General features: G+C 36.1%; 1 protein-coding gene across 1 annotated transcript in view; it reads left to right on the forward strand.

The window, feature by feature from the left end:
* The window catches only part of LOC128507168 (lysosome membrane protein 2-like), a 43,175-nt gene that overhangs the window by 8,328 nt on the left and 18,379 nt on the right, over positions 1–16,468 (forward strand). The window contains exons 2-6 of the mRNA XM_053477843.1: positions 4,613–4,770; positions 9,163–9,310; positions 10,596–10,790; positions 10,949–11,040; positions 14,384–14,503. Coding sequence (XP_053333818.1) covers positions 4,613–4,770; positions 9,163–9,310; positions 10,596–10,790; positions 10,949–11,040; positions 14,384–14,503 — 713 coding nt within the window. The remainder of the gene's footprint in view (positions 1–4,612; positions 4,771–9,162; positions 9,311–10,595; positions 10,791–10,948; positions 11,041–14,383; positions 14,504–16,468) is intronic.

Genomic DNA, 16,468 nt, shown 5'->3' on the forward strand with positions numbered 1-16,468 from the left:
GCCCAAATAAAATAAATACATAAAAATAATTAATACAAAATATAAAGTAAAAATAAATCTCGACAGATAAGTGTTTCCATTTGTGCGTGCAGGCGCTGTGTATGTGTGTGTGTGTGTGTGTGTGTGTGTAAAGCTTAAGTAAGGAGCCCAAAAGCCCCCCCCCCTTTCTTGTCTTACATAGTTACCCTTCCTCCACTCTTTTCACACGCTCGCACACAACGGAAACACTGTTTCATCAGAAAAATAAACAAGAAATCTCTCTAATGACATTTGACTGAGCGACACACTAACAGAATCACTGCTGTAAAGTAAAAAAATAAAACACATTAACTTATACTTTACCTTTGAAAAGAATCATGACATAGCACTGTTTCTGTGTAGAGCAGGGAGACAGAGTACGTCTGTGTGTCTGTGAAAGCAAAAATAGGAGGGGTCTGTGTGTGTGTGTGTTGGTGGTGGGGCACAGTGTCCAATGACGCGCACGCACACAGACACAAAGAGCAGACTGATACAGGGAGGGTAAATAGTTTTTCAACCTCTCTAATGAGACTTGCCTTTGCTTTACATGTGCGCTGTACACACATGCATACAGACACAAAATAAAATATGTTTTACGTACACACACATGGTTACAGTAAACAGTACACGCAAGCACGGATGTTGATTATACCAGTAAAGGACGTGCACTAAGACCCAGCAGGGGAGACAATTACTCACCATAGTAATTCTGCAGTACAGGAGAGAAAAAACCCTTGGCTCAGTTGTGATTGCGTAATGCTCGGCATCAAAACAAGAAGCGCATGCATGATACATGATACTCGGTACTCATAAATCAAGACTTGTTTGTTTTTTAAGCCAAAATGTATTAAAAACCTTTGCTCGTCTTGCGGAACACTCGCAAACCGAGTTACTCGCAATCTAAGTTTTTACTGTTTTAGATTTAGAAGTTTTAGAACGACGTGGGTCTCACCGGGGCGGAGCCACATGAAAATGCTCTGCGCTGTTTGGAACTAGCAGATTCGGAGGCTGCTACCTCGTGGAGTTTTTAACAGACAGAGTCGTGGCCACACGGTCGCCAGGGAACGCCGCTGCAAGGCAATCAGTGTGGACATGCCACGTGTCTCTTTAAGGGTCCTCACACCTTGGCACTTCGTGCGATTATTTAGGTAGCACCGGTAAGGTATCAGGGTCAAAGAAAAAGAAAGACAATAGAAGACAGACAGACAGACCAAGTGCGCTGTTCAGAGGCAAAGCCCAGCCTCTGCCTGTCTAAGATGCTGGCAAGAGAGAGAGAGAGAGAGAGAAAGAGTCTAGCGTGCGCGCTCAGTTTATTGTTAAAAAACACAAACTCTCCCTCATAAATAAATAAGTTTCCAGAGTTATGTTAATTTTTTTGTTTTTACAGTTTTCTTTCGTTTCCTTTCGAGTTTCCTAATTAATTATCCCACGCCATCTCCAAACGGGATGGTCTTCTCGTGCGTGTCACAAGCGCTCTTACAACCTCCTATTTCAATGACCTGGAAGAATATCAGCATATATACTGTATGCTGGTGTGTTTGTCTCTTTTGGCAGTTAGAGAAGACACTGCAGTATAAAGCTGTTCTTTTGCAAGCGAAACATGCTTTGTACATGATGCCAGGGATGCATTATATTTTTTGGGATGCATAAAAATGTATAACACGTGTGTTGCCAATTAATTCAGTACTGATTAATAATGATATAGAAATAAATGGTTAGAAAAGTAACAAGTCGAGTGTAGCCGAATGTAGCGGAGTAAGAGTAGCGTACAGTATCTTCTTCACAAGTAAAAGTAAAAAGGATGGTGCAGTAAAACTGCTTACAGAAGGAATTTGTTTTTTTTTTAAGTTACTCCAGTAAATGTAATGGAGTAATACAGTAGTTAAATGTAACTCGTTATTACCCACATTTAGTACCTGTCAATCAGGGATCTTCCTTTGCTCTCACAGAGTTTAACAAGAAAAAAAATCTTTATCCCAACATGTTTATATGGGTAATGGTTATATGGTTTATAGCGGTAATATTTACATATTAAATGGACTGATTTTCAAAGGTTTACACCCTCTCATTCCAACTGGAACATTCGTTCCGATCGTGCCAGTCAGGTCAGACTGTTCTGACTTATTCTAGTTAGGTTATTACTCCCAAGATTACTGTAATGTTAGAGTCACCTATTGTTCATTGTATAGTATACATTACATTTGTGTGTCATATAATCTAGAGTGCTCTTATGCGTTGCTGGGGCACATTCTTGCTAATTAGTGGCTTTGAACATTTTAGTTACTGATTATACCATAACGACGCTGTTGATTCAGTTGTCCTCAGTTCCAGCATCATTACAGTATATTTACATGACCACAACCATCATCTGTTTGCTGCATATTAGTTTCCATGTCTTACTTTTTTTTTTTTTTTTTATAAATCTACTGTTCTTTGTGACACTTTATATTCACTCATCAAATGCACTAAAAGTAGGGACCACTGTGGTGCATTAGTTAGCACTGTGGTTCAGCACCTCCAGGGTGTATCCCAGCTCGTGCCTCAAGTCCCCTGGGATAGGCTCCAGGCCATCGCGACTCTGTGTACAGGATAAAGCGGTATAGACGATGAGTGAGGGCACTTAAAGTAACAATGGTCTTTTTCCATTTCTTTGTCTTTGTTTCTATCATTGTTCACCTGTTTATTTTTCTTTCTCTCTTTTCCCATAATCTCTCTTAATTTGTTTTATTCTATCTATCTATCTATCTATCTATCTATCTATCTATCTATCTTCTTTTTCTTTCTTTACTCAGTTTTTTATCTCACTCAGTTTTTCTTTGTCTCCTTCTATTGTTTACCTTCTATCTTTTTTCAATTACTTCATCCTCTATCTAACTTTTCCCCATCGTGTCGTTCTCACTATTCAAGCTGTATTTCTCCTGATGCCGCTCCCAATCTCATGCTTTTTTCTCTTCTTCTCTTTTTTTTCTTAGTTAATCCATTTTCCCATCTCTCTCTCTCTCTTTTTCTCTTAAATCCCAGATTTGTCTCTCTTTTGTCCATGCTTCTTTCTGTCTACTGTGACTCTATTGATTAGAGAATGTAATGAATACTTGGCCAGTTTTCTGTAGCAGGACTTCAGAGATTTAGGAGTGGATGAAGTCCTTTTTACAAAAAACCCATAGTTTGCTTCTGGCATTTTTCATGTGTGGGATTGTAGAAACCTTTTAACGCGTGAGAACTTGTCTCTTGCATGCAAATTCCATCAGCACAGTTGCGGCAAATGAACCTTAGGGGTGTGCTGACATGTTAGTTTGAAAGTATTCTAAGATCAATAAATATGAAATAGTTGCTGTTTACAGCTAAAATTATACGAAGAGAAACATAACAAACATTTTTGGTTAATGCTACGAAATCAATCATCAATCAACATAGTTGTTTCTAAAGCTTGAGGTTGCGCTGAAATGCTTATGAACTTGTATTTAATTAATTCAGACATTGAATAATTAGTGAGCATGCAATATAAGCTAAAGTGGTATAGATTAGAGCATTAGAACTATTTCTCATCAGTTCTATAAAGGCTTTACTTCTCACTATAGTGCATTGTTGTGCTGTAGGTCATGTACATTGTGCTATTGTTGCCATGGGAGACCGTGATGGCAGCTGGGGGTCTGAAAACAGACGAGTCACGTGACTGTCACCAGCTAAAGTGGAATGTGTTGTGTGTGTGTGTGTGTGTGTGTGTGTGTGAGTGCGTGCGTGCGTGCGTGCGTGTGTGTGTGTGTGTGTGTGTGTGTGTGTGTGTGAGTGCGTGTGTGTGTGTGTGTGTGTGTGTGTGTGTGTGTGTGTGTGTGTGTGCATACAGTATGTGTGTGTCCGTGTGTGTGGCAGAGAAAGAGAAGACAGCGTTAAAGGGACTGAAAAAAAGGTCTTTTCAGCTAACTGGCATGGACTGTTAAAAAAAAAACATTGTGATGTCTTAGGATTTGTCCTTCATTGGCATTTCTGGTAGTCCTGGTACTTATAGTGTACAGTATATTACACTAAAGACAAGATTTTTTTTTTAACAAGAGTCACAGCAACTAATTATTCAAGTTCTATTTTTTTTTGTTTGTTTTCTTACTAAGGTTGGTGTCTGAATGCAAAAAAATAAACATATATTTACCAGTGTTGGGTAAAGTAACGTGTTAGAGTACTTGAAATACTTTTTTAATGGAATGAGTAATCTAACGCGTTAGGTCGGCCCTTAAAGTACTCAGTTATTACGTTATATTTTTCAAGAATGTAATCCGTTATTTAGATATCCGCCCTCCAAGCCCCACCCTACCATCTGCTGTTAGTAGATTATGGGCCAAACTTGGCTGAGTGATGATGGTACAATAATTATAAAGGTCTTGACTAAAACAACATGCATGAGGAATCACAAAGGATTTCATTTTCTGCAATAGAAAAGTACTCGAACTAGTTACTTTTATCAGAAGGTGATGCTGTAATGTAACTGATAACTTTTTAATGACAGTAATGTTGTAATGCATTTAGTTACCTTAAAAAGTACCGTCCCCATCACTGATGTTTACAATCAAATAATGCAGTTTTGTGTGTGTGTGTGTTGTAGGAAATCACTCTGACTGAAGGCAGTAAAGTGTTTGATACATGGAAGAACCCACCTCCACCTGTCTTCATGGAGTTTTTCCTCTTCAACGTTACAAACCCAGATGAGTTTTTAACTGGAAATAAGCCACGCCTCACGCACATGGGGCCTTACACATACAGGTAGAATACGCGCACACACACACACACACACACACACACACAGCATATAAAGTGTGTAGCATATACAGTACAGTACATTGCTTTAATCAATTATAGTAGTTCTGATTTTAAAGGCTAGACAACGGGGTCAGAAGTCAGAACAACTCCAAGACTACAGCTCTTGTGAGATAATCCTAAGCTGCAGTAGTCAGGACCTACCAAAAGTGATTCAAGGAAGGAAAACCGGTGAATTGGCAGAAGGGTCATGGGTGGCCAAGGCTCACTGATGCACATGGGTAGTAAAGGCTGGCCCTTGTAGTCTGATCCAATAGAAGCACTAGTGTAGCGTAAATAAAGGAAAAGGTTAGTGCTGGTTCCAAAAGAGAGGTGACAGAACACACAGGTCCTTACTGTTTTGGTGGCAAAGCGGGGACCTACTAGATATAAGGGGGATGGTCATAATGTTGTGAATTTTATTTGTCACATACATAGCCATATACAGTATGATATACAGTGAAATGCTTATGCGACCGCCTAACCTAAAATTAAAAAAAAGAAAATAAAGAAATACATTCTGAAAAATATTAGATGTTAAATATTAATCAAAAAAAATTATATTTATATATTGTAGAAAACTTGAGTAATAAGGGATAATTGAAGAGTGTCAGATGTTAAGTGTATACTGTAGGTTAAACAGGATACGTTACAGCTGAGTGCAGTTAGTCCTGATCAGAGTATAATGTATTTATAACTGTGATGTAGTCATAAACACCCTCGCTACATACTGGAAGTGCCAAACAGTCACAAAATCTCTACCAACCTTTTACCTATTTACCTAAAAAGTACCTACCTCATGATTGAATATGAACTGTTAAGACTTGCCTGGAACTGCTATGATTTCTTACCTGTTATTTTAGTGCACAGAGTTGGATTTGGCCATTTTACCGGATTTGCTCCACCTACTTTTGGAAAGGTTTTTAAGTGCTATATTAGTAGCAATTTACATGCTTGTTTTTTTTCTTTCTAATGTCTCCTATTTAATTTTCAGTCTCCCCAAAAGTAAGAGCATTAAGAGTTATTTTCAAAATCAGGAGTATCTTGTGTCTACACTGTAGAAGATAAAAATAAAATAAGAAATAAAAAATAATAATAATCTCTAAATAGAAATAATATAAAGTACATATTAATTTTAAGGAACCTGGGCTCCCCAAGTCATACTGATTGTCATTGATAGTTCACAGTTAAGCATAAATATATGATGTGCCTCAAGTGCGCAATTAGAATGATAAAGATTTTAAGCATTCTAAGCATTATTCTATTTACTTTTAACTATTTCTTTATTAGAGCAGTGGTGATTCAGGCAGTTAAGGCTCTGGGTTGGGGTTTTGAGCATTGCCACCACCAGATTGACACTGTTGGGCCCTTAACCTTACACCCATAAAAAAACAAAAACAATCACTCAGCCATTCCTAGTCCCAAAGTACAGATAAGAATCATAATGGTCGGGCATGGGAAGATCAACCCTGCCTTGTAAAAAACATCATTACTATAGATGGGGCCCAGATTAATAAGCCAATTTTCTAATAATTAAAACAAAGTCAACTAAGTGCAAATATTAACATATTACATATTTAAACCATCTGACTTGCAGTGTGGTAGCATTTTGAAATGACTCGAAGTATTTTAATCTTGTAACATGTACATGTGGAAGACAGTTGACACAGAGGCATCTCTCTGGTAGCACAAAAGTCTGTACTTATGTACGTCTCTACTTATAATTTCTGAAATGACTCACTGAGTGAGTAACTTACTATATATATACTGTATGCCAATGCACATACTGTATTGGCGTATATATAGTAGTATGCCTTACTTAGTACATAAACAAAAATGTCACATTAAAAATTGTCACATATTTCCGTCAGTGTGTTGTGCATATGGACCAAATGTTCGAAAAAGTGTCTAATAAGCACGCTATAGTTTGACAAAAAACGCTTACATGCACACACGCCCCAGATCATTAAACACACTCTGAATGTTCAGGACAATGTGCACTAACAAGTACATTTTACATTTCATTAACAAACAAGTTCTACTGTAAATCTAACCAAGATTTGCATCAGATTAGTAACAACAAACATGATGACATTTTACTCAAATTATTATCATTTAAGAATAGTTTTGAGAAAAATCTGCATTCGGATGTTTAAGTATAATTTAAATGTTCACCATAACATGATTGCTTCATTTTTTTCGTTTTTATCTGGACTATATTATATTTAATTTCCTTCAATTATAAACATATATAAGTTATAAGTTTTTATCTTTTAACTTCTAGTGATTGAAATTTAAACCTATTCAACCTGGTTGTTAAAGCAGCACTGTATAACAAAACACTATCAGGTTACTTCTCTGGTTCAAAACATTAGATAAGACAGAACACAATAGACATAATAAATGGTGCATACAACATGAATACATGATATGTACAATGAACAGGAACCGTAGGTTACTTTCAGTTATTATTTACCTGTTATTGACTCAGCTGGTGCTGTGTATTACAGTATGTTTAATCTTTCCAGCTTTCAGTTATTATAATAGATCAGTTAGATAACACATGTGCATAAATCCTTTATTGTGTACCATACACTCATTTTTGAAATTTATATAATCACAGTAAATTAACTAACAAAAACCAAACTAGTCAGGCCTTTCAGTTCTGCTTTTAGGAGATACTAGTGAATAATAAATGGAATAATGTGTAAACACGTACTAGCATTTCAATAACCGACTCTTGGTAGTCGTCTCAGACATTTGGACACAGCTGTTTGTACTTGAGGTTTAGTTCTTACTTAATTCCAAAAAAAGCAAGCAAATACTCCAAAGAAGAAAAGCTGTACGAAAATGATTAGGCCAGGAACCGTTAGGTCATGTTATGATTAGTTTGCAAAATCTACCATTTATATTCACATTTAGGCATTTGGCCAGTTGCGGCCGGTTGGTATTAAGGTATTTCTTAATATAATTTATTTACAATTAAAAAAATGTCTATGTAGGCGCATACATTTTTAAAAAGCATGTGATTTGAGGCTAAATTCTAATTGGATATTTTCAAATCATCCTTGGGGTGCGGCACTGTGCGCCCCAAACCCTCCCACTTTTGTTCTTATTGAATCAATATTGTTTAAAAATATTTGGGCTCGAGTGATTGGATCATTCTTAACGAGTCTTATTGACGGTCAGCAGATTGTTAGTTAACGTATTGAACACTGACAAACTGATATTAATTAGTCTAAAAGTAAAAAATTTATACAGTACCAGTTCATGCTACCTTCTTGCTTTAATTGGTTGACCGATTATAAACGTCCGGTAAATTAAAGCATGTGAATGAAAATATTTTTAGTTATGCATTTCTGGGGCTAAACACAATGCAATAAAAATGCTTTGCCTTTACTGTATTAATCTTGTTAGACCTAATGGACACGCCTTGTGCGTTATCTACTGTACAGTGTAGCAGATTTATTATATTTATTGAGCCAAAGTAAATACAAATGCTTTTTGATATCTGATATAGCATCTGTAAAATGTACTGTACTTCCTGGTTTCACTTGAGTCATACAAACGCTGATGAATTTAAGCAGCTTTCAATTATTTAACAGTTTTGGTTTATTTCAGTTTTTATGCAATCTCAGGCTAAATCTTGCAGATGGATGACAAATTCTCATACTGTTCATAATGGAACTTTCAGGAAATTCAATTGGACAACACCCCCCCAAATACAGCAAGACAAACATGAACTCAAAACTTAAACACACCCGGCAATCAGAAACAAACATAAACCAGGTGTATGTGGTTGCAAACATGATGCCTGATGGGTGGTGTAATCAAATACCATCATGTTTATATTTTAGATTGAACATAATAATATATTTTATAAACTACACTATTTTTAAAATAGAGGTATCCAGGTTGTGGTGGTTAGCACTTTCGCCTTGCACCTCCAGAGTCCGGGTTCGAATTCCGCCTCTGTGTGCATGGAGTTTGCATGGTCTCCCCGTGCTTGGGTTTCCTCTGGGTACCCTGTCCAGGGTGTACCCCGCCTTGTGCACTAAGCCTCCTCGGATATGCTCCAGGCCCCCCGTGACCCTCAATACAGGATAAAAGGTTATGGAAGATGAGTTAGTTTATTAATAAGTCAGGCAGGCATGAACATGCAATTTAACATGAAATAAGGATATCCCTGATAGAATTAAAGCTGATTAGCTTATTTAGCTTTAAATATTTTAACATTAGTATAATATAAACATTTGCTTATTGAACACAAAAATCTAAGAAAGAAATAGTTGTAACTATTGATAATTGTAATTATTTTATTCAACTATACTACACTGCATTGTCTTGTGTTAATCTTAGGGAGTACAGACCCAAGGACAACGTCACCTTCGTGGAAAATGGAGCCAAAGTCTCTGCTCTGACACCAAAAACCTTTGTGTTTGTGCCCGAAATGTCAGCTGGAGACCCGAGTGTGGATCTCGTAACTACTGTTAACATCCCAGCTGTGGTAAGTCATGTCATTTTTTTTAAACTTTCACAGATATTCAGAACATCAATATTTACAGCTCACCTAAATTACCTTCAGAAAATGGTTTATGTCTTGTATATATTATTACTGAAATATTTTTTCCTAGATTATTATGATAATATTTAAGTGAATTTTGGATTCAAACCGAAGCTTGTGACAGATTAAAGGATCATACATGAAATCTTTCTTTGTGTTCTAAGCCCCTAGTTATTACAAATAAAATAATACATTGCATTTATTTATTTATATCCAGAAAATAAAAGAACAATTATAAACTTGTGCTTGAATTCAGAAAAACCCATCAAATACCTGTGTATTTAATATAACAAGTCTCATAGACATTATGGTTCCAAAAAGTCATGAATTTTAAAATCCTCTGTCTATGCACATTCATGCAGCATATTAAGTCAAGGTCAAAATAGCAGCAGAAGCAACAATTTTCTGTCCATATATTATTCAAACTTATACAATCTGGACATTTAGTACATTCAGATCATCAGCTGACTTAATTTTATTGCCACGTATTGCTGAACATAGACCTGACCAACTGAAATGACCCCAGATCATAACACTGTCTACTCTTAACCTGACATGCCTGTCACACTGGAATAGGGTCGCTCTGGATCATCAGACCACATGAAAATGCATTGTATGTGTAGAAATGTACTTACTTTTATTGGTAAACATAGATGTGATTCTACTGTCTATTTTTTACCATTGGCATTCACATAGCTTTAAATCATTTCCGATTTTCTTCTGACCACATTTCTTTCACAAAGTTGTCAATACAGCACTATTCTTTCAAGTTTTTAATAATATGTTGGACAATTTATAACACATTTCCATATCACCTTAGTGATTTTCTTTTCTATCTAAAATGGGGACATTTTTGCCCAGGCTATTTATATCCCAATCATGCCACTTTTCAGTGATCCACTGTGTTTAGAAATACAGTATATAATAGTAATGAGTACGGTTGTCTGACCTTGGGTAAGTTGGGAAAATCTTTCTCCATGCACTGTATTGACACATCAACAGATAAGTTTAAGAAATCATAATTACAACACTAGTCCAGTCATTATAAATCAGAATTACTAAATACTGTAGCAAGGTTCAACAGTTTCAGCAAGATATACACTGTTATATCTGCTGGTATGGAAAAATGATCAACACCTTTAAACAATCAGATTTTCGAATGAAACAATCTTGTGGTATAAAAAGAAAATGCATCTCTACACTAAACTGTCTGTTTATCTTTTCCCAGGCGGTGATGAATAAATTAAAGGATGCGAGTTTTTGGTACAAATCACCCGTTGCATTCATCATGACTCAAGTCAAATCCACCATGTTTATGACACACACAGTGGATGAGCTGCTGTGGGGCTATAAGGATCCACTTCTCACCCGTTTACACGCTTCAAAACCGGAGATAGATGAGAACTTTGGCCTCATGCTATACGTATGTATCCCTCTCTCACTGAATTACTTTACATTATTGCCATGTAATTAAGGGCCATGATAGATAGCATGTTTGTATCAGTCATTTATCCATGTATTCATTCATTACTTTATTAGTTTATGACTGAATTTTTTAATTGTTTTGTCATTTTTACACAGAAAAATGGAAGTAGTGATGGTGAGTTTGTTTACTACACTGGAGAAGATAACTATTTGGACTATGGTCGCATCGACACCTGGAAGGGAGAGAAGTAAAGACGTTTTATCATCTCCACCCATTTTTACTAATATTCCAGAACAATAGTGGGAAGGAAGAGGAGAAGGGTTTTATTTAGGGACTTCTTTGTGCATTATGTGCATGAGTTTTGGGAAATAAAATAAAAAAAAAAAAACTTTCATATAATAGCATGCTGTATAGTGTTTAATAAGTTATAGTGAAATAATAGCTATACAGCATTAAACACTATACAGCATGCTATTATAGGAAACATAATCAACTACGGATCCAGACATTGAGCAGAAAAACATTTAACAGTGAAATTGATTTTCTTTAATAATTGCACATTCTGAATGGTTTTATTTATCGTATATCACAGCAATTTGACATGGTTTAACAATCTTCATTTAATGCTAATCAGTGTCACATCATATCCACAAATCTTAGCTGATGTTTCTTTAAACAGTTTTGTTTTCATCATGTTGTCATGCTACCAAGTAACCAATCCTTATTATAACAATAACCAGGTACAAGAGTGTACAGTATCAACATTCTGTATCAACAGTTACTATAGAAAAGATCATATTGTTAGCATTAATATGAATTTATGATTTAGATTTTTGTGATTCAAAAGTTGACACTATGGTCAAAGCTGCTATTATAGAAAATGAATAAAAAAAAATTCCTTTTGGCAAATCATTTTGAGAAAAGAATTGTGTAAGAATCATAAATATTTATGTGTGCATCTTAATGATTAGATACATTCCATGATCATTAGTAGGCAGCCTCCTTTAAAAAAATTAAATATCTTTTAATTTAGAAAATCTTATTATATCTTATAATATTCAAGGTTGGGGTTCTTAAATAATGCAAAAAATACAGTAGCTGACAAGCTCTTGCACGGGGAGTTGAAAGTGTCTAATACAAAAGTTTGGAACATTCTGAAAAAAAGACAATGAACTGGCAAGGTCAGCAAAAACAAAAGGCCCAGAAGACCACAGGTGACAGCTGAAGTGGATGATCATAAAATTCTGTCCATGATGTCCCTTTCAACATCTATTCAAGTCAAGAACATTCTTGAAAAAGTAGGCATGTCATTGTCTACACTCAAGAGACAGCTTTATAAAGTAAATACGAACAGTTCACAAGAATATGCAAACCACTGATAAAGCTCAAGAACGGGCAGGCCAGATTAAAGGCTTGATTAGACTTTGCCAGATTCTTTGTCATGATGAAACCAAAATGAACATGTGCCAGTATGATAGGAAGAGAAAAGTATGGAGAAAGAAAGGAACAGCTTATTAAGAGCAAACCACACATTATCTATTAAATCACACATTATCTATTAAGCGTACACTGGTTTTTGTTAATGACCTGACTGCTAATGAAAGTAGTAGGACCAATTCCCAATTCAAGTTGAAGTTCAAGTAGGCTTTATTGTCACTTTAACCATATACAGTTAGTACACAGTGAAATGAAATAACGTTTCTCCAGGACCAAGGTGCTACATGCAAATTAAATTTACAACATAAATTAACAGAAAAACTAAACTAGCTAACCAAGAGGCCTAGTTAGCTGGCTAACAAAGACAATACAGATTGACCTGACATAAATTACAACATAAATTAACAAAAACTAACTAACTAAGGAAGACTATCTACAGGGTTTTTACACACAACAGACAAGATAAAGTGCACGTGCAAATGTGCAAACAAAAGCAACAAAGTGACAGTGCGACAACATAACGTGATAATAAGATGTTGTGGTGATGAGTTGAGGTAGTGACAAGACGTTAGGAAGTTAGTGCAAAAAGTAGTCCAGTAATGAATATTGTGCAAAAGAGCATTTACAGGTTGGTGTGTACGATAGTTTGGTAGTGTAGGTCAGTGTGTTTGCGCTTGTGTCGGTTAGTCAGTCCAGTCTAGATGTTTTGAGGTAGTTGAAGAAGAAGACGGATAGCTTGTGGAAAAAAGCTGTTGCACAGTCTGGATGTGTGTGCCCGAATGCTTCAGTACCTTTTTCCAGATGGCAGGAGTCTGATGTGTGTGTGAGAGGGGTGTGTCCGATCAGCCACAATGCTGGTGGCTTTGCGGATGCATAGTGTGGTGTAGATGTCTTCAATAGAGGGGAGAAAGACCCCGATGATCTTCTCTGCTGTCCTCACTATCCACTGTAGGGTCTTGCGGTCTGATATGGCACAATTACCACACCAGACAGTGATGCAGCCACTCAAGATGTTCTCGATAGTTTCTCTACAGAAGGTGGTCAGGATCGGTGGTGGAAGCTGGGCCTTCCTCAGTCTTCTTAAAAAGAAGAGGCACTTTTGGGCTTTCTTGTGTAGAGAGCTGGTGTTGAGGGACCAGGTGGACACCCAGGAATTTGGTGCTTTCGACGACCTCCACAGAGGAGCTGTTGATGCTCAGCGGAGAATGGTCGCCTCGTGCCCTCCTAAAGTCAACAACCATCTTCTTTGTCTTGTCAACATTCAGAGACAGGTTGTTGTCTTTATACCAGTGTGTTAGCCTCTGCACTTCCTCTCTGTACGCTGACTCATCGTTCTTGCCAATGAGACCCACCACGGTCGTGTCATCAGCGAACTTAATGATGTGATTTGAACTGTGTGTTGCTACACAGTCGTGAGTCAGCAGTGTGAACATCAGGGACTGAGAACTCAGCCTTGTGTACAGCCAATTGTACTGTGTAGGGCTGTATAGGGCTATACTCTCTGTTCAAATTCAGCCAAGTGCTGAAAAACTGACGTTTCATTTTATTGGGAATAAATAAAGGCCAAAAACGTACAGTGAAAGCAACCCAAGGCAAGGAAGAAATGAGATATTCTTCACTAGCAAAATCAGTCACCAACCCATAGACAATGCTTTTCACTTACTTGAAGACAAGACTTAACGCAGAAAGACCCACAACCAAGTAACAGCTGAAGGCAGCTGCACTAAAGGCCTGGCAAAGAATCATAAGAAAGGAAAGTCAGTATTTATCCATGCTCATGGGTTCCAGCCACACTTTTGCTACTTTTGAAATTATGCGAGAATTCTTGAATTTGCTTACATGTAAGGTGTTTCATTTCAAATTCAATGAAGTGATTTAGGGAGGGAAAATGCCAATAGACTTTTTTTTTATTCCAAAATGTGTGGACTTGACTGTACAGTACTTGCTTTTCTCATTTTAAGTTAAGATTTCTGAACCCAAAGTCTAAAGTATGTTTTTATTTATAACATACAGTTTACAGTAATAACTATATCATCAAGGTCCTGTACCAAGTCAATGTAAATACCTTAAAACATTAACTATATATAATACTTATTGACTATAAAGTTAAGTACTACTAATACTTTATTGATTTTTTGTATGGTTTTGTTTAGATTTCTGTCATTCTGGGCCACCAACCAGAGTAACATGATTAATGGGACAGATGGTAGTGCTTTCCACCCATTCCTGACTAAAAAGGAGCGTTTGAATGTGTTCACGGCAGATCTGTGCAGGTAAAGTAGTTTATTATTAATTTAGCTATATCCACTAAATAATTATAAAATCTCTGATTTTGGTGATAAAATGCTTTTGTTATATTAAATTTTAATACATAATGTTACGAAGTTAAATCTAATATGTACGTTTGAAATTGCAATAAACCTTTATCATGAACGTTAGAAGTAACAACCATATACCTGCACATTCGTGCTACAGCAGAAATAGCGACTTTAATTGTGGTATAGAAATCGGTACTGAGCTTTAAGGGGTTGTTTCCATAAACATCTGAATTCCTGGTATTTTCATCCACAACAATTGAACCTTGTAGGATGCCATACATTAAACATTGAGGTTGATACGCTACAACAGCAGAAGACTAAATTGGGTTTGTGTCAGCCAAGAGCAGAAATCTAAGCATTCACAAGCACATATTCACCCATGCTGTTAAAAAAGGGCTTTTTCTATACTTTAACTTTCTAGTTTCGGCGAGTCTCCAAGTTAATCCCAATGTGGTCTTCTGCTGTTCTAACCCACCCACCTTGTGGTTTGAAGTGTTATGCACCCTGGAATGCTTTTCTGCTCACTAAGTAAAAAGTGTAAAGTGATTATTTGTGTTACTATAGACTTCCTGTGAGCTCTAACCAGTCTGGTCCTCTGATCTCGTTTACCAACATGGTGTTTCAGCAGGCAAACCATTCACACACAATTTTTTTTTAATCAATTTAAATTTTATTTTTGTCTTTTATGCAATTCTGTGTAAACTCCAGGGACTGTTGTGGGTATCAAAATCCCACAGTATCATCTCTTTACTCAAACCAACCTATCTGGCACAAATACATAACTTTGCCAATATTGAAGTCACAGCAATTAAACTTTTTTCCAATTCTGATGTTTGATCTGAAGTTTATCTAAAAGCTGCATTATTTTACACCTTATGCTGCTGCCACATGATTGGCGGATTGGTTAACTGCAAAAACAAAAAGGTATACACAGGTAGACAGGCAGATGACAGGTTGTAGTGTATATTGTTTTTTTTTTTAAATTGCTATAAAATTATGTAAAAAGAAAATTATTTTAAAAAATTAGCTGTCTGAGAAATTCTGGTATGAAACTGAATTTTTTCTAGGTATTCCGTTTATTGATTTTTCTTTAGATTTTGTTCGAAAACTGATTTTTGTTGATAGAAGGAAGTTTGTGTGTGTGTGTGTGTGTGTGTGTGTGTGTGTGTGTGTGTGTGTGTGTGTGTGTGTGTGTGTGTGTGTGAAAGAGAAAGAAAGAAAGTGAGAAATAGAGTGTTGTTTATTATTATTATTTGTTTGACATTAAATTGTTCTTTTTATGAAACACATCCTCCCTTTTGTTGAGTTGGGCATTGTAATTAGCAGAATTGGGAATAATGTAAACAGAGGGCCAACAGCACACAGAACAAAGTGTATACATGATCATTAAACACTAGCCGTGCAAGGCATTACAGCATTGACTGGATATGACCATTTCTTTTAATTAATTTATTATTCCATCAAACACAATTAATTATGTGGAAAATAAATTATGCTGAAAAATACAAATAAAATAAGTGATAAAATTATACTACAACCAATCTTAACAAGAACATTAAGACATGTTATCGTAGACATCCATAGTGGGAAAGTTTCCCTCTCTAATAACTATTACTGTATATAATAGATCTAAGTGCAGTGTGCAGACTGTAATAATATATAAAACATACAGCATAACTTACACTCTTAATTGTCACTATGTGTGTCATGTCACTATGTTTGACTTGTGTCAATGTTAAAGTTGATGTTAAAGTTAATATTTGCTTATCTGCAGTGAAACACTCAGTGAAACATTTTTATGTTTCATCCTTTCTACTTGTTTTTTAAAATAAATATGAAAATGGGCAAGAGGTTTCTTAATTCCCAGTGCAATACATGAACACATGCACAAGTATGCACATGTTTTAAACTGTGTTAAAG

This window comes from Clarias gariepinus, chromosome 19 (genome assembly GCF_024256425.1).
Source record: "Clarias gariepinus isolate MV-2021 ecotype Netherlands chromosome 19, CGAR_prim_01v2, whole genome shotgun sequence".
Lineage (NCBI taxonomy): Eukaryota > Metazoa > Chordata > Actinopteri > Siluriformes > Clariidae > Clarias > Clarias gariepinus.